The following is a 19,610-nucleotide window of genomic DNA, read 5'->3' as shown; positions in this document are numbered from 1 at the left end:
TTGAGGAAACTCCCCAAAAGGACTACACTCAGAAATGCTTGAATTCTGAAACCCCCACCTTTACCTTAAACATTAACAAATGACCACAATTGTAGGACATTCTCAACAACCATCATTTTACAGTTGGTAAGGAAGGCCTTTCTCCACATATTCTACTACCTGATTCTCAGAAAAACTCTGAGGTTGATATTACTACTATCCACACATTTACGGATGAAGCTGAACCTCAAAGTGGGAATTACCACCCAGAGGTTACAAGTCAATGACAAGTCAGAGGATTACAAGCCCTCGGCCTCTACATTTAATCACCATACAGAATGATGACTAAATTTCAACCACAACATACACCCAGAAAACAGAAGGAGTTGTTCACAACACACAAACTATTCCAATCTAACCCCTTCCCTTCATGCTTCTATCCCTGATCTACCCTCTCTTCTTCCAGACAGGGAGCCAAGAGCAAGAAAGCTGCCACTTTTAACTCTTCCCTGCCTTGTAGCCATCCATGCTTCTTTTTCCCATCACTCCTTCTCGGAACAGGCAGAAAGGGGAAACGAGTATTAACAAGTAGACACGGAATGGTCTCCATGACAGACGGATCCCAGCACCAAAAAGAAAGGACATTTCCATGTCTCTAGGCTTATGTCTCCTACCTTCCAAGAGTCAGGGAGCAGGAAAACACTACAGAAAAGCACAGGCTACCCCTCTTTATCAATGCTAGCAAAAATCCTTTACTGAAGGAATTAACAGAAAAATACAAAAGTACCAGTTTTTTAATCGGTCCCGGGCTTCCAACTGGGCTCCCACTTCAAAGCTGATTCCTCGTCTGTTAGGTGGATGCTTTGTCATTTTCAGTCATCAGCGGGGCTGCCTTTATTCTCCTGAAAAAGCCAATTAAATATTTATGAAACTTAGGCAAAGTCTGCCCAGAGTGTAGCATCAGTCACTACACATAAAAGACAAACAGGAATTATTCAAAACAAAAAGCTCCAGAAACCCTGCCAGTGGCTATTTCCAAGCCTGCTCTCATCCTAACACAGGTGTGCCCTCCACTGTCTGTCTCCTCCTTCTCTATTATGTGGTGTCCTGTAGTTCCAGAAATCCTGAGGAGACCTGCACTCAACAATGCTGACCAAGGACTCATTTAAAGGGGAACACCTCAGAACTCCAAAAAAACCCAACTGCTTTTCCAGGTTAAATACAATCATTTGCTAATGCATTCAACAAGTATCTGCTGAGAGACTAGAAAAAGACGGTCAAGACCAAAAAAGACACAGTTTCCTGTCCTCATGAAGACTCCAGTCCACTGAAGGAAGACAAAACTGTAGACAGTAAACAGAAGAATAACTACAAGTTGCAACTCCTATGAATTTTAATATAAAAGAAGTAAATAAAAGCTGAGATACTGATTTCTGGCCCTATTTGGAAGGCTAGACAAGGAGGAACTATACTTTCTTTGTTCTATGTATATTTCCTGCCTCTTCTTGAGTTCATTCTGACAATTTATATTTTCCTAAGTAATTCTTTATCAATTCTTTGGATCCTGGGACTGGTGGTCATTTTCTATATGAATAAAATTTATCTTTAGGTACCAGAGGTGGTTCTAATAGAAATGTAGCACTCTGAGCTCTTGGAGCACTTAAGCAGGCCACATTCTCAGAGCAGGCAACCTCAAACTGCATTTTCCACTGCTAAACTTTGGGTCTCAAAAGTTTATACTGCCCAAGCAACATCAGAGCACTACCGAGACAACATCTGCCTCACACCAGAAACAATCTTTGTAATGGACTGACAGGCGCCCCTACATTTTAGAAAGAATTTGTTTGCAGTACATTACATGAAAAGGCAGGATTCTAAATTACATCACTTTGAGCTCACATTAAAACTCATGTATGGGGGCGCCTGGGTGGCTCAGTCAGTTAGGCGTCTGCCTTGGGCTCAGGTCATGATCCCAGGGTCCTGGGACTGAGCCCTATGTCAGGTTCCCTGCTCAGCAGGAGGTCTGCTTCCCCCTCTGCCTGCCGCTCCCCCTGCTTGTGTGCTTTGTCAAATGAATAAAATCTTTAATAAATAAGTAAATACATACATATATACATCTCATGTATGTTTGGAACACCTGAGTAGCTCAGCCAATTAAGCATTCAGCTCTTGGTTTCAGCTCAGGTCATGATCACAGGGTGCTGGGATCAAGTCCCATGTTGGGCTCCCCCTCTCTATGCCCCTCTCCCTGCTTGTGCACATACTATCTATCTAAAATAAATTAAATAAATCTTTAAAACTCATGTGTGTTTAGGTGCACCTGGGTGACTCAGTCAGTTAAGCACCAGACTCTTGATTTTGGCTGAGGTCATAACTTCAGGGTCATGAGATCCAGCCCCACATCAGGCTCAGCACTGGTGGAGCCCACTTAAGATTCTCTGTCCCTCTGCCCCTCCCCCCTCTCAGCACTCTTTCTCTTTCTCCCTCTCTCGCTCTTTCAAATAAGTAAAATATTTTTTAAAAAGGCTGGTAGGTGGGGGGCCTGGGTGCCTCAGTTGGTTAAGCCGCTGCCTCCGGCTCAGGTAATGATCTCAGGGTCCTGGGATCGAGCCCCGCATTGGGCTCTGTGCTCAGCAGGGAGCCTGCTTCCTCCTCTCTCTCTGCCTGCCTCTCTGCCTGCTTGTCATCTCTCTCTGTCAAATAAATAAATAAAATCTTAAATTTAAAAAAAAAAGGCTGGTAGGAAAAAACAGGTTGTAGGTGATTGTTCTTTTCCTTTATTAATTTTTTTAAGTGATCTCTACATTCAACATGGGACTTGAAATCACAAACCTGAGATCAAGAGTCACATGCTCTACCAACTGAGACAGCCAGGTGCCCCTGTACTTTTCCTTTTAAACAGTTTCACAGGGACACCTGGGTGGCTCAGTTAGTTAAGTGTCCGCTTTCAGCTCAGGTCATGATCCCAGGGTCCTGGGACCAAGTCCCATGTCAGGCTCTTTGCTCAGCAGGGAGCCTGCTTCTCCCTCTGCCTGCTGCTCCCCCTGCTTGTGCTCTCTCTCCCTCTCAAATAAATAAAATCTTTTTAAAAATAAATAAATAAAGTTTCATAAATTTGAAGATTTTCACAATGGAAATTTTCTATAAGAAGAAAAAAAGAACCATGTAATTTGAAAGCTGAGCTACCCATTACACAACCAATTTGGAAGGGCTGATCCCAGGGAACACACACTTCAAATGAAGGCAGGAATGGTTGACAGTCGAATACTAAGGAACTGAAACATTCTAAGAAACTGGAAAGCTATTATGTTAAGAGTGTTTCCAGTATAAGGACCCTAGGAATGGGAGAGTCAGAGGTCTAGCTGACTTTACCCTTTACACTCTCAAGGAAAATGAGGTATCTGGGACGCCTGGGTGGCTCAGTTGGTTGGGCAGCTCGGGTCATGATCCCAGCGTCCTGGGATGGAGTCCCACATCGGGCTCCTTGCTCAGCGGGGAGCCTGCTTCTCCCTCTGCCTCTGCCTGCCATTCTGTCTGCCTGTGCTCGCTCTCTCCCCCTCTCTCTCTGATAAATAAATTTAAAAAAATCTTTAAAAAAAAAAAAAGAAAGAAAGAAAATGAGGTATCAAATCTGATAAGTAAATCCAATCAGTCTAAGTTTTCATTTTGGGCATGGTAGCTCAGTCATTAAGTATCTGCCTTCAACTTAGGTCATGATCCCAGCAACATGGGATCAAGCCCCCCTGCTCAGAAGGGAGCCTGCTTCTCCCTCTCCAGGTCCCCTAGCTTGTGTTCCCTCTCTCATTCAGTAAAATAAATAAATAATCTTTTTTTAAAAGTTTTAATTTTGGCTTGACTGACAAATACCACCTCAAATTATCTATCTTTTTATCTCTGACTTCATGCATAAGTAATATACAGATTTATAGTTTGGCCTCCTAGATTATATGAAAAAGTAATGCCAGAGCTGCCTAGCTGGCACAGTCAGTAGAGCATACAACTCTTGATCTTGGGATTGTAAATTCCAGCCCCAAACTGGGTATAGAGATTACTTAAAAATTAAAAAATCAAAAAAAAAAAAAAAAGTGATGCCAAACAAGAAGAAAGGCAGAGTGGCAATGAACACTCACTAAGCTCCCACTATTTGTCAGACTTTATGCAGGGAAACAGCTCACTTTTATAGAGACTATGTATATAATGTAATAGGACTAAATGCTTGGCCTTGAATCCCCAGATCCACCCCATACTAGCTGAATGAATTTGGGTAAATTACTTAACACCTCTGAATTTGTCTCCTCTCCTTAAAAGGGGTTAAAGTGGTGATAACAATGGGTGTGAGGATTAAATGAGATAATCCATTTAAGGAGCAAAGGACTGGTGCAAAGTAAGGAGTATAAAGGAGTTATTAGCTGCTAATAATTCTATTATCACAAATGAGGAAATTATGCTTAAAGTAATTTGGCTAGGGTTCAGGTGCTAAGTGACAAGCCCCAGAACAAAAGCTCAGGTCTGCTTGATTTCTAAATTAATTCCTTCACCACACGAATTCTCCCCATGTACTCTAGTAGACCTTCCATTAAAATATGGGAGTGTGGAAGGCAGTAATTGAATGAAGATGAGCAGATCATTCCCAAGAGCTCAAAGGAAAGAAAGAAAAAATTCCTCTTAAGACTGAATTATCAGAAGGTTTTCCTTACCATGAACTAAACTAAAGCCTGTTTCATTCTAACTCTGACCCACTTGTTTTAAGTTTCACTTTGGTATTGATGAGGGAGCAGAAGACTAGCTGAAGACAAAGAATAAGCTAACACCCTGCAACCTCTCCCCTCACCCCCACTCCTGGGTGGAGTTAAGTCTACCACTCTTCCAGGAAGCTCCCAGCTATCTTAATGTTAACGGGAAGGAAAAACCACCATAGCTTGAAATTAGCAAGGCCTCCGGAGCATAGGAAAGTCATCTTGGACATCTTCCTTTTTCCTTGCCTCCCCCAACTCCAAGTATATAATCAGCCACCCCTTACAACCCTAGTGCAGCAGCTCTTCCTGCCCATGGATCCTGTCCCCATTCTTTTTAAAAAAACACCATTTTGCATCAAGGACATCTCAAGAATCTTTCTTGGCCATGACTCCAGACCTCAACCCAGCAAACCTCTCACCTAAATTCCTACACTACATCCATACCACAACAAATAAGAAGAAGGATTAATCTGACTTTTGTGTCCCATTCCCAAACCTTCCCTCTTCTCCTCTGGGGTGGCAGCATTTGTTTTTTTATTTCACATTAAATCATTCAACAATTCCTTAGTAAGTACTATCGGTATTGCATTGTGCTGAAATTTAGGAATAAGAAATCCAATTTAGTCCCTGCTCCAGTCCACCCAGAAAGACACACACAAACACTGGAAAGAGATGAACAAACTCTAACAAGGGGCAAGGGGGATGACACCCAAGAAATTATCTAAAAGTCTCAATTTAATTTTGTTGTTAAATTTTTAAGCAAGCTTGGGCACCTGGGTGGCTCAGTGGGTTAAGCCGCTGCCTTCGGCTCAGGTCATGATCTCAGGGTCCTGGGATCGAGTCCCGCATCGGGCTCTCTGCTCAGCAGGGAGCCTGCTTCCTCCTCTCTCTCTGCCTGCCTCTCTGCCTACTTGTGACCTCTCTCTGTCAAATAAATAAATAAAATCTTAAAAAAAAAAAAAATTTTAAGCAAGCTCTACACCCAACAGAAGGCTTGAAATCACAACCCTGAGATCGTTAAGTTATATGCTCTATGGACTTAGGCAGCCAGGCACCACAAAGTCTCAAGTTAATGTGACAACAACACTAACAAATAAAAAAGAGTTCAAGACAGATGCAGGAACTTAAAAAAAAAAAAAAAAGAAAGTTACCTAAGAAGTACCTTTTTTTTTTAACTTCTCACATTTAGGTTTTGTTTTTGTTTTTTTTTTTAAGACTTTATTTATTTATTTGACAGAGATCACAAGTAGGCAGAGAGGCAGGCAGAGAGAGAAGAAGGAAGCAGGCTCCATACTGAGCAGAGAGCCCCATGTGGGGCTCGATCCCAGGACCTGAGCCTGAGCCACCCAGGCACCCCACTGAGCCACCCAGATGCCCCACATTTAGTTTTAAACACAGATTGTTCTTAAGATGCAAAAGGACCAAGATTCTATAGCTTTCAACTTATCCATTCTTCAGGGCCTTAGCTTATTCTTCCAAAAATCTCCAGCTTCCAGAATTAGGAGTTAAAGGGAATATGTTCAATAAGGACATGGAGGAAAACTAACAGAAAAAAATCTTATGCAATCTGTATTTATATAGGATTCCATTTTAAAGACCTTGACAGACCTTTAAATTGCTCCTTTACACTTAAATTTCCCTCTAATGGGAATCCAGTGCCACAAAGGACACATAAAGCCTTATTTCCTTAAATACAGTACTCATAGTCAACATTCCTGTTATCAATAATAATGAAAGCTTTAGTGTATGCTGTGTAATACTGTTTAAAAGGCACTTTCAGAAACGGGAAATAGCTACAACGCATATGACAAGGAGCTAACTTCCTATATTAACAAAAAGTACATACACACCAAGAACAAAAAAGACAACTTACTTAAAAGTGGGAAAAGTATAAGAAATAATAAATTATTGGGGAGCAGTAGATAAAATGAAGGTGTAATAGCATATTATATTCCATCTATATAAAGTCACCCTAAATTAAAGAAAATATAAATCAAAATAACAATTTTTCAGTTCTAAGGCAAAAAATTTGAAGGGGGGATAACCAGCGTTTACAAGGATGAGAAGAAAAAAGCATCCTTATGCATAGCTGGTAGAAGCATTAATTGGAAAAGCTTTTCTAGAGGCAACTTGGCACTATCTACAAAAATACACATGGGGTCCTGGCTGGCTCAGTTGGAAGAGCATGTGACTCTTGATCCCAGGGTCATGAGTTCAATCCCCATGTTTGGAATAGAAACTGCTTAAACAAAAAATACACCTACCTGCAACCCAGCAGTCCCACTGCCAGTAACCTACCCTACAGATACATTCCCCAAAGTCTGTCAAATTACCTGTAACATGATCAATATAGTTCTGCAATTTCTGCAGCTAATATGTCCATCATAAGAGGCCTTGTTAAATGAATTATGGTTCATCTATACAACAGAATGTGGTACAGCCATTAAAAGGAATAATGGTAAAATTTTAATTTTGGATTACTTCTTTATTATTCTTTATTACTTCTTTGTATTTTTAAAAAATATTATTTAAATATACAAAAGTCCTTGGGGTGCCTGGGTGGTTCAGTGGGTTAAGCGGCTGCCTTCGGCTCAGGTCATGATCTCAGGGTCCTGGGATTGAGGCCCGCATCGGGCTCTCTGCTCAGCGAGGAGCCTGCTTCCCTCTCTCTCTCTCTGCCTGCCTCTCTGTCTACTTGTGATCTCTCTCTGTCAAATAAATAAATAAAATCTTTTTTAAAAAATTTAAAAAATAAATAAATATACAAAAGTCCTTTCATTCATACACTGTCTTATCAGATCTTCATAACTGCCAAGTGATCTAGTGAGAACTATATATGATGTTCCTATGGCACAGAAAGAAAACTGAGGTGCAAAGAAGCTAGCAACTTCAGAGGTCCTCCGAAGCAGGAGACATCCCTGGATGCCTGGGTGGCAGAGTCAGTTAATTGCCTGCCTTTGGTTCAGGTCATATAATCCCAAGGTCCAGGAATGTAGTCCCGCCTTGGGCTCCTTGCTCAGCAGGAAGCCTGCTTTTCCTTCTGCTTGCCGGTCCCCCTTCTTGGGCTCACGTGCGCACGCTCTCTCTGTGACTTTCTCTCTCTCTCTCTCTCTCTCTGACAAATAAATAAATAAATAATCTTAAAAAAAGAAAAAAAATCAGGAAAGATCCCTCTTATAACAGGATTCTCCCAGAGATACACAAAACCCCTTCTCAAAAGGCCCTTCTTCTCTCCCCTACCAAAGCTGTTACTATGCTTATTATATTCATGCCTTTAGATATAAACATAATTTGAATATAAGCAGGAAGATTAAATAATTGGATGCTTTTCAAATGTTGTGTCAGAATTCTCACACCATTATATAACAAGCAGAAATATTTAATTTTTTTAGAAAGGACAAAACCTAAGATGGGCCCAACTGTAAGGAAACTGAACATTTCAACCACTGCCTAGGGCCCTGACCATGGCCCTCTTTTTTTATTACTTCAATCTGCAAGCAAGGAACAAGCTATAAAACTGCTTATACACTTGGACTCAGTAACTTCAACATGAAGATTACTAACCCAGGATAAAAATAAGTCATTTGTTAAAATAAAAAAAAATAAAAAAAATAAAAAACCCACAATAGCTCTTTAGATAAAACTCTGGAGAAACTAGACATAGTTCATAGTTCATATGTTTAAAAACAAGAAAGTAAGGATGCCTGGATGGCTCAGTTGGTTAGATGACTGCCTTCGGGTCAGGTTATGATCTCAGAGTCCTGAGATTGAGTCTCGAATCGGGCTCCCTACTTAGCAGGGAGCTTGCTTCTTCCTCTTCCACTCTCCCTGCTTGACCTCTTTCTCTCTCTCTGTCAAATAAATAAATAAAATCTTTAAAAAAAAAAAAAGAGAGAGAGAGATAGAGAGAATATTGGGGCACCTAGGGGCTCAGTTGGTTAAGCCTCTGACTTGGTTTGGGCTCAGGTCATGATCTCAGGGTCATGAAATCAAGTCTCCTTGGCATTTTCCTCCCTCTCTCTCCCTACCCCCCCCACTTCTGCTCTCTCTCAAACAAAAAACAAACAAAATCCAAGAGAATATTTAAATAAAACCTAATGTAGTGGGTTCCCTAAGCTCCATTAGGGAAAGGAATGACGATGCTCAAAAGATGCATAATAAATGAAGGAAAAAATAAAATGGCAAGGATGTGAACTAACTTTACAAAAGAACAGATAGAAAATATCCTTGAGCACACTAATAATACCTACGTAAAAAACATTTATAATGATAATTATAATAGCTAACTCTACACATATTAAGTCATGTAATCCTTATAGCAACTACAGAAGTAGCTATCATTATTAATTCTCACTGTAAAAATGAGGAACAGAGGAACAAAGGAATGCTAGGGATATCCTAGAACACCCATATATTAAGAGGCTGTGTCATGATTGAGCCATAAGCCTTATGGTTCCAGATTCTCAACCACTACCACATATTTGTTTATGAGCTACATCTTCGGTTTCTGTTTCTTAACTTATCAAATGAGAATTAATAATGGCACCTATTGGGGGCGACTGGGGGTGGCTCAGTGGGTTAAAGCCTCTGCTTTCAGCTCAGGTCATGGTCCCCGGGTCCTGGGATCAAGCCCCGCATAGGCCTCTCTGCTCAGTGGGGAGCCTGCTTCCTCCTCTCTCTCTCTCTCTCTCTGCCTGCCTCTCTGCCTACTTGTGATCTCTGCCTGTCAAGTAAGTAAATAAAATCTTTAAAAAATAATGAATGAATGAATAAATAAATAAATAAATAATGGCACCTATGCTGGATGCTTTAAGGATTAGGTGAGAAAGATGTGCAAAGTCCCTATTTGTAGGAACACAAAGTAGGTACTCAAAAAAATGGCAGCAGCATTTCCCTAATTCATAATACACTTACAGTTTATGTTGTCCTGACAAGGACTCTGGGTTTTATTTTGGGAGAGGTGAAAGAGTACTGTAGCCATGGTAACTGGAGGTCCTGTCCTCAGCAACCCCATTGTGTTCAAGGAGAAGGAACTGAGGGCTCAAAGTAATAAACAATTAAAGTGATAGATGGGTATAGAACAAGATCTTTTAACGAGTCAGCTGAGACAGAATCAGGGGAAAATAAACCCAGGGACACTCAAGCGAAGAATGTCAATCACCAGAAACTATGGCACAAGCTTTGTGACAACCTAACAGTGCTTACCACCAGGCTTGCGTTCAACCTCCATTTAATGGTGGTAGTGCCTCTGAAACTTAATGTAACCGCTTTTCAATGGAGGGACACTTCAAGCAAAACACCAGCTTCGATCTTTATGTCTCCTTCATTCGATAATTTTTTTTTTTAAGATTTCATTTATTTGAGCAGGGCTGGGGGTGGGGAGAGAAACAGAAGGAGAGGGGAAAAGCAGATTCCATGCTGAGTGCAGAGCCGGACACAGGGCTCCATCCTATCACCCTGAGATCACAACCTGAGCCAACCCACCTACCCACCCAGGTGTCCCTCAGAAAGTATTTCTTGAAAGCGATATGCCGAGTGCTGAGAGGGATACTGAGAGGACAGGACTACCACAACCCTGTTCTCCAGCAAGGAAGGCAGGCAATAAACAAAATACAAAGAAGATAAGCTCTGGCAGGATAAGCACCCTGAGGGAAAACCCAACAAAATAATGTGAACCAGTGACTTAGGAGGACCACTTTAGATAAGGTTGTTACAAAAGGACTCTCCTGAGCTGAGATCTGACAGAGATCTAAATGACCAGGAGACAACCATATAAGTTAAGATCTAGGGGAAAAATTCTAGGCAAAGGCAAAGTCAGGCAAGATGCCTCAGGTGAGAATGAAGTTCCCTCTCCCTCACAGCCCGGTGCAGAGGAGGTAGTGACTTGCCTGCCACCCACAGTGTGGTCCCATAAAAGCATAAACAGTAACAGCAGGTCCAGTGACACCTTACTCTCACAGGAAGAAGTTTCCAAGGGGACTCTCTGCCAAAGTTCTGTCTTAGAGGACGGTCAGAAATGCTTAGGGATGGGAGCATAGTCGGGTTTTAGACTCAGATTCTCACCAATCCTGGCTCCACTAATTGTCTGGCAGAGTTAAGATGAGAAAAATCACTGAGCCTCTCTCTGTCCATCAACCCCTACCTCCTGGGGTTGTTATGAGGAATAAGTAAGCTAATAGATGCCCAATACTCAGCACAATAAAGACCAAATATTCAGTACTGAAGATAAAATGGTTGTGTAACAGTAGTAGTAGCAGCAGAAAGGACATCAGACACAAAGGACTACATTCTAGTCAATATTATCATGAAATATTAACAGATAGTATCAATATACTAAAAAACATAAGAAACATGTCTCTAGTTCCAGGGAGATGAAAAATTGGTTCAAGTGGGAGCAAGGGCCTCTCCACCAATACCCTGGTTTCCTCAAGGACACATAAGGAAGACTGGATCTCATGCAAAGACCAGTTCCATTTCTCAGGCTCCTCGCAGGTCACCCTGTGAGAGCTGAATTAACCTCTTTTATTTGAAGGGGTTAGGAAGTAAGCAAAGGAGAGGGAGTGAGATTAGGAAAGGAGAAAGGTGGGGCACTGGGGTGGCTCAGTCTGCCTTTGGCTTGGGTCATGATCCCAGGATCCTGGGATAGAGCCCCACAATGGGCTACCTGCTCAGCAGAAAGCCTGCTTGGGAGCTCACTTCTCCCTCTCACCCTGCTTGTGTTCCCTCTCTCACTGTCTCTCTCTCTCTGCCAAATAAATAAATAAATAAATATCTTTAACTTAAAAAAAAGGAAAAAAAGGAAAGGAGAAAGGAAAGAAAAAAATAGACCAAAAATTCCCTTACCCTCTTTATGGATACTTGAAATGCTTTCCCCAAGAGCCACGCTTTTCCTTCCACAATTAAAATTCAGACAGAGAGCAAACACAGATAGAGTTTACTTATTCCAAATTACTGAGAATGAGTTGGTCAAATCGGTGCTCTTCCCAGAAGCAGTGGAAAAGGCCTATTGTACCGGTTGGGCTCCAGAATGTATTTGTTTTATGACCTTTGGCACCTTACTCAACTTCACTGAGCTAATCATCCGACCCTCACAAGTTCCTTTTCTCCTCATCAGAGTCTAAGGCCCAAGACCGACCAATGTGCCAAGCTAGAAATACGGATATCACCTTTGCCTCCCCCTCATACTCACCACTTTGTAACACCTTCTCCCACTTTAGGCCCCCATCGGATCCAATCCAATTACTACAACAGCTTTCAGTGGAGCTCAAAGCCCCCTAGCCACACCCTCCCAGATCCAAATCAATACTGTCTCATAAACTCACATCTTCTGACTGCCTGTTTTACTACAGATACTATTCTAAATGCTTTATATAAGCACCATCTCATTTAGTGTCTACCTTATACATCTGTAGTGATGATGATGATGATTCTCATTTTAGTTTTTTTAAGATTTTATCAGAGAGAGAAAAGAGAGCACACAAGCAGGAGGAGGGCCAGGCAGAGGGAGAAGTAGACTCCCCACTCTAAAATAAATTTCTGGGGGCTCCTGGCTGACTCAGTCTTTAAGTGGCTGCCTTGGCTCAGGTCATGATTGTAAGGTCCTGGGATGGAGCCCCACATTGAGACCCGCATAGAGCTTCCTGCTCTGCTTCTCAACCTCTCCCTTTGCCTACTGCTTCCCCTGCTTATGCTCGCTCTCTGTCAAATAAATAAATAAAATCTTTAAATAAAATAAAATCAATCTATCAGTTTAGGTCATATGTCAATTATGTCTCAATTAAAAAAAAACACAGCTCAGTAGTTCCCCCATGGAACAAGTTCAAGCTATTCAGTATACCATTAAGGCTGAGTGAAGTTAGCCATTGTGACCAAAGCAACCTAGAAATCTCTAAAGATGGGTGCTTACGAGGAGAGTAGAAAAGCTTAGCAGAGGGGGCAGTGACACACAGCATTAGGGGCCAGAACTCTGGAGTGAGACAGGCTGGGTTTGAATTCCAGCTCCAGTATTTTCTAGATAACCTTGTGCAAGTCATTTTCTCCATGAGCCTCAGGCTCCTCACCTGTAAAACAGGAATAGTACCAGTACCAACTTCATACCTTCATACAGGTATTGTGAAGAGAGAAATTACTTGGGCTCTCAGAGTATTATTGCTCTTACAGCCACACACACAGCCAGATTCTTTACAGTTCCAACCTCCCAGACCTTTGCTCGAACAAGCTGTTTTCTCTGCCCAGTCTACCTCCCTGAAGGGCTGGCTGGGCCAGCATCCCACTACAATATTCCCCCATGGCAGTCTGGCCTGTTCTCCAGGCCACAGCACTCAGCACTCTATCCTGAAACTGCCTGTCTCTGAGTGATCTATCGTAAGTCCTCAACTCCCTCATAGGCAGCCCCAGCATTTAACAAGCAGTGTGCCCTTACGTGGTGGTCAGGTGCTTCTTAAATGTCAACCTCCTCACTGGCAGAATAAAAACAAGGAAAAAGACAAGTATCACTCCCCTAGAAGGAAGTAGAGACTCAAGAGGACAACATGTGGAGGCTCTTTGAAAGTGCTACCCACGGGTAAATGAAGGAACCCTTATTACTCCTCAGGGGTATGGGAGGAAGGCAAGGCACAGGGAATGAGGCACCTGAAGACAGACCACAATTTTGCTTCTGGGGCCTAAGAAAAGCTGTATTCGTTTTTCAGTCAGGGGGAGGCTCCGGTCTATAAATGTTGGTAGATGTGGAGTGGGTTTGTGTGATTTCCTTTCAGAGGAGAGAGCCTTTCATTTTTTTTTAAGATTTAGTTATGTATTTGAGAGAGAGAAGAGAGTGCCCACATGCAGGCACTCCCAAGTAGGGGGAGGGACAGAGGCAGAGGACTCTCAGGCAGGCTCCCCAGAAAGGACCGGCACCCTTCCTTCAGGGCTCTATCTCACAACCCGTGAGATCATGACCTGCACCAAGAATGATGCTTAACGGACTGATCCACCCAGGCACGCAAGGAAGTCTTTTTAAACATACCTAAACTGTTCTTATAGGACTCCTTACTTGAGGTATCATTGTTTTACAAAATAAAACAATTTGAATATGGAGTCATTACTCCACGGGCCTCCAAAGACATTTACCTGAATTACAATGGTTTCACTGCTTATGGGGTTTTAAAGACAAATAAAATATTTAATAGTTAACTAATTCATTACCTTATTCTTTAAATATTAACTTTTATTCCTGGCCTTTATTATTAATACCAGGAAATGGCTTACATTTACTTCACCACAGGCTAAATCCCTGACAAATACCATATTCCCAGCATGGCAGAGTTGGCAGTATTATCCCATTTTGCTGAGAGAAAGGAGGCTTAGAGCAACTAAATTGTCCATGGTCACCTGATTAGGTGGAAGAGCTGGGATCTGGGAAGCAGAACCTCCTCGGAGACCCACTACACTCACACTACTTTTAAAAATAGGGCCTTTGGGGTGCCTGAGTGAGTTGTTTAAGCAACTGCCTTCCGGCTCAGGTCATGAACCCGGAGTCCAAGAATCAAGTCCCGTATCGGGCTCCCAGCTCCATGGGAGTCTGCTTCTCCCTCTGACCTTCTCCTCTCTCACGCAATCTCTCACTATCTCACTCTCAAATAAATAAATAAAAATCTTTTAAAAAATAAAAATTAAAATAGGGCCTTTGGAAATACAAATAAATAAATGAAGCCTTTGGGATATCTGCACACTGATATTAAGGGATTACTATTTAAATTCTGTCTAAAAATGAAAAAAAAAGTGTCTTTTCCTTCTCTACTGATAGTTACAGATAAAATACAAACTAACAAATAACATGAAGGGATTTTTAAAACAATCTGTGAGGAATAAAACAGAACAGTAATATACACTCAACTCTTCACAGTTTACCAAGTTTTGATAACCTTGTACATTAGGTTTCCTGACTCCCATTTTAAAGATTAAGAAATGGGGTGCCTGGGTGGCTCAGTAGGTTAACAGTCTGCCTTCACCTCAAGTCATGATCCCAGAGTCCTGGGATCAAGCCTTACACTGGGCTCCTTGTTCACTGGGGAGCCTGTTTCTTCCTCTCCTCTGCCTGCTGCTCCCCCTGCTTCTACTCTCTCTCTGTCAAATGAATAAATAAAATCTTAAAGAAAAAAATAAATAAATAATAAAGATTAAGAAATAGGGTACCTGGGTGCCTCAGTCGGTTAAGTGTCTGCCTTCCACTCAGATCATGATCCTGTGGACCTGCGATAGAGCCCCGTGTTGGGCTCCCTGCTCAGTGGGGAGTCTGCCTCTCCCTTTCCCTCTGCCTATAACCCCCCACTTGCGCACATGCACTCTCTCTCTCAAATAAATACAATCTTTTTTAAAAATTAAAATAAAGAATTAAAAAAATAAAATCCTAAGATTATGTTTCTGACATGGGATAAGCTCTCATCAGATCAAACCATCATTTTTTTTTTTTTTTAACGTAAACTCTACGCCCAATGTAGGGATTGAACTCACAATCCTGAGATCAAGAGTCACATGTTCTACAGACTGAACCAGCCAGGAGCACCCAAACCATCTTAAATCCTTCCCCACACTTCTCTCCCTCCTTCAACAAAGTCAATGGATCCAGACAACACCTCCCTTTCATACAAAGTGCCCTACTTATGCTTGGTGACTCACACCAGGCTCCTAAAATTTTATGGGATTTCTGCAAGCTCATTACTTCCATTATTTGGTCAAAGAAAGCAAAGAACAGTTGGATACCTAGTCCAAGATCTAGCAAAGTTGTCCCAGCATTACAAATCAGGGTTTCAATGTTCAATAGGTTACCCTAAGTAAAGGTTAGCCAGTCAACAACCCATAAGGGGCAATTGCTAAGAGAGATGAATAAGATAGGTACATCCTGCCTTTCTCTGAGCTTACAATCTAACCTAGGAGGCTCTAAGTAAGCACACATTTTGGCCTAAAGAATGTTTATCATGAAAAATGTAATCCTCCCCCAGTAGCTCCTATAGAGACGGGTGAGGAAGGGAGGTTAGAGAGTTATATACCACCCTGAGCCTTGATTTCCAGCAGTGTCAGCAACTGCCTTTAGGAATAATCAGGTGTTCTCAAAGAACAGTTTCACTCACTGATGAAGTTATTTGAAATCTAGATTTCTTATCACTGTCCTTGGCAATTTCTCGTCTGGAGCTTTATGAGCATATTGTTAGGGAAAAAAGCACTTGGAAGTCATTTTTAAATAATGCTTGCACTCAGGATACACTTTCAAATTTCAGATAGGGAGTTTGAGCACCTTTAAAATCCTGGGAGAAGTACCAAGTGGCTGATCCCCCACAGATATGGAAGACCTTTGGAAGAGGACTAAAAGCATTACATCTCACTTTCCCCAAACTCCAGCCAAAAGCAAACTACCTGCTCCACTTTTAAATTTCATTCTGCCCACGCTGCTAATTCAAAGCCAAAAAGAAAGCTGGGATGGGAGGTGCCTGGGTGGCTCAGTCAGTTAAGTGTCTCCCTTTAGCTCAGGTCATGATCGTAGGGTAATGAGAGGCAGAGAGCCTGCTTCTCCCTCTCCTTCTGCACCTCCCCCTACTTGTGCTCTCTCTAGAGTTCTTTCTCTCTCTCATAAATAAAAATCTGTAAGGAAGCAAGCAAGCAAGCTGGGGTGGGGAGGAGAAAACACTTTTTAAGTATATATCAGAGGGGTGCCTGGGTGGCTCAGTCATTAGGCCTCTGCCTTCAGCTCAGGTTATGATCCCAGGGTCCCAGGATAGAGCCCAGTACTGGGCTCCTTCCTCGGCAGGAAGCCTGCTTCTCCTTCTCCCACTCCCCCTGCTTGTGTTCCCTCTCTTACTATGTGTCTCTCTGCCGGATAAATAAATAAATATCAGAGGAGAGAACTTACCAAAATACTTGTATATAAACTACAAGAGTCCCTCCTAGTGATTCAGGAAGCACCTAACACTGAAGGAACACTTAGTAACAGTGAGAAGTGGAGGCAATTTTGAATGAAATCAAGCATGAAACTGGCAGAGGACATGGAGGCAGAAGCATGCTGAAGCTGGGTGTGAGGACAAGCTGCCTGCCTAAGCTAGAAAAGAGGCAGTGACAGGAGTGACTCGGACAAGGGAATGATTGGCAGCCTGCCCAACAGAGCACGTGAAGGAAATCAGATCTGCTAACAACAAGCTCCCACAGACACTGGGTTTCTGAGCAAGATACTGACAAAGACTCAGAGCAGGGTAGACCTTGGAGATAATCAGTACCTCATTTTACAACTGGGGAAAATGGGGCCCAGTAGCATTAAGTGACTTGCCTGAGGTCTCACAGTGAGTGGAAGAGCTGGGACTAGGGCCAAATCCAGATCAAATCCGTTACTGAAGAGGATCTGACATTCATGTGAGGGATGAGGGGGGAGGGGGGAGGCACGGGACACAAAACAGTCTAGTCATTCAGGTTTGTCCTGATTTGGACCCAGAACAGGATCATGCTGGAAAAAAGGCCATAATGATGACAGCCAGGGAAATAGGTGCAGATGACTTAAGACATTTAGGGAGGAAAAATCCACTGAGACTGACTGCCATAAAAAAATACCATCTTCCCACCACCATTCGCCTCTGTGAAGCTCTGCAGCTTCTATTCAAGGTCCAGACATCGGCCTTTCCCAGACCCATTTCCAAGGACTCTTTAGAAATTCCAACACAGGGGCACCTGGGTGGCTCAGTGGGTTAAGCCGCTGCCTTCGGCTCAGGTCATGATCTCAGGGTCCTGGGATCGAGTCCCGCATCGGGCTCTCTGCTCAGCAGGGAGCCTGCTTCCTCCTCTCTCTCTCTTTGCCTGCCTCTATGCCTACTTGTGATCTCTCTCTTTCAAATAAATAAATAAAATCTTTAAAAAAAAAAAAAAAAAAAAAAAGAAATTCCAACACATATGACCACATATGACCCTGCTAACTTGGGGTATCTCATACTCCCTACCCATGGTAGGATGACAAGTGAGGACCTAGAGAGACATGATGGCTAACTACTGTATCAGCCCTGCAGTATTCACTAGAAGACTCAGTGGCTCAGTCGGTTGAGCATCCAACCCTGGATTTCGGCTGAGGTCATGATGTTGGGGCCCTGGGATGGAGCCTCACATCTGACTCCCCATTCAGCAAGAAGTCTGTCTCCCTTTCTTTCCCGCCACCTCGTGTGCCCTCGTTCCCAAATCCCCCCAGAAGTAAGTAAATAAATCTAAAAAAAAAAAAAAAGAAGAAGAAGAAGAGGCGCACCTGAGTGGCTCAGTCAGTGAAACACTTCCCTTTGGCTCAAGTCATGATCCCAGCGTCCTGGGATCCAAACCTGGTTGGGTCCCCTGCTCAGCAGGGAGTCTGCTTCTCTATCCCCCTGCTCTTGTGCATGCACAAACTCTCTCTCCCTCTCAAAAAGGTAAATATTCTTTAAAAATTTTTTAATTTAAAAAAATTTTACTGGCAAATAAATAAAAAATATCTTTAAAAAATTTTTTTTTAATTAAAAAGAAAGAAGAACAAGACTCTATATCAAGAATTACACGGAGGGGTGCCTGGGTGGTTGAGTGGGTTAAGCCTCTGCCTTCAGCTCCGGTCATGATCTCAGGGTCCCTGGGAGATCAGAGCCCTGCATCGGGCTCTCTGCTCAGCAGGGAGCCTGTTTCCCCCTCTCTCTCTGCCTGCCTCTTTGCCTACTTGTGATCTCTATCTGTCAAATAAGTAAAAATAAAATCTTTTAAAAAGTTTTTTTTTTTTAAAGAATTACGTTCAGGGCGCCTGGGTGGCTCAGTGGGTTAAGCTGCTGCCTTCGGCTCAGGTCATGATCTCAGGGTCCTGGGATCGAGTCCCACATCGGGCTCTCTGCTCAGCAGGGGGCCTGCTTCCCTTCCTCTCTCCTACTGTGATCTCTCTCTGTCAAATAAATAAATAAAATCTTTAAAAAAAAAAAAAAAAAAAGAATTACGTTCAGAGACACGTGGGTGGCTCAGTGGGTTAAGAATCTGCCTTCTGCTCAGGTCATGATCACAGGATCCTGGGACTTAGCCCATGCATAGGGAATCCCTGTTCAGCAGGGTGTCTGCCTCTCCCTCCCTCTCTCATAAAAAGAAATAAAATCGGGGCACCTGGGTGGCTCAGCTGGTTAAGCAACTGCCTTTTGCTCAGGTCACGATCCTGGAATCAAGTCCACATCAGCCTCCCTCCTTGGCAGGGAGTCTGCTTCTCCCTCTGACCTCTCACCTCTCATGCTCTCTCTCTCTCTCTCTCAAATAAATAAAATCTTTAAAAATTAATTAATTAAATCGTTCTAAAAATTGTGTCCATGGGGTGCCTGGGTGGCTCAGGTCATGATCCGGGGCCTGGGATCAAGCCTTTGGCTCAGGTCATGAAGCAGGAGGCCTGCTTCTCCCCTCCCACTCCCCCTGCTTGTATTCTCTCTCTCACTGTGTCTCTCTCTGTCAAATAAATAAATAAAATCTTTAAAAAAAAAAATTATGTTCACAACTGCAAAAACTGGCTGGCTCAGTCAGTACAGCACGTGACTCTTGATTCTGGGGTCATTGAGTTTGAGCCCCATGTTGGGTATAAATAAGAATTATGTTCAAAATTAAGCAAAAAATATTTAAGCATTTGAATTTAACAAAATACACAGAAATTCAAACTCCTTAAGAAATTAAAAAAAAAAAAAAAAAATTTTAGCCATGGGCACCTGGGTGGCTCAGTGGGTTAAAGCCTCTGCCTTCACCTTAGGTCATGGTCCCAGGGTCCTGGGATCTAGGCCCGCATTGGGCTCTCTGCTCAGCAGGGAGCCTGCTTCCTCCTCTTTCTCTGCCTGCTTCTCTGCCTACTTGTGATCTCTTTCTCTGTCAAATAAATAAATAAAATCTTAAAAAAAAAAAAGA

General features: G+C 42.5%; 1 protein-coding gene across 1 annotated transcript in view; it reads right to left on the bottom strand.

The window, feature by feature from the left end:
- Positions 1-19,610, bottom strand: part of PHF20 (PHD finger protein 20) — a 147,862-nt gene that overhangs the window by 123,437 nt on the left and 4,815 nt on the right. Inside the window, exon 2 of the mRNA XM_059406916.1 lies at positions 767-881. Within this exon, the coding sequence (XP_059262899.1) occupies positions 767-849 (83 nt within the window). The 5' untranslated portion in view covers positions 850-881. The remainder of the gene's footprint in view (positions 1-766; positions 882-19,610) is intronic.

This window comes from Mustela nigripes, chromosome 7 (genome assembly GCF_022355385.1).
Source record: "Mustela nigripes isolate SB6536 chromosome 7, MUSNIG.SB6536, whole genome shotgun sequence".
NCBI lineage: Eukaryota > Metazoa > Chordata > Mammalia > Carnivora > Mustelidae > Mustela > Mustela nigripes.
The sequence above is the reverse complement of the archived record's forward strand: the minus strand, read 5'-3'. Positions and strand labels throughout refer to the sequence as shown.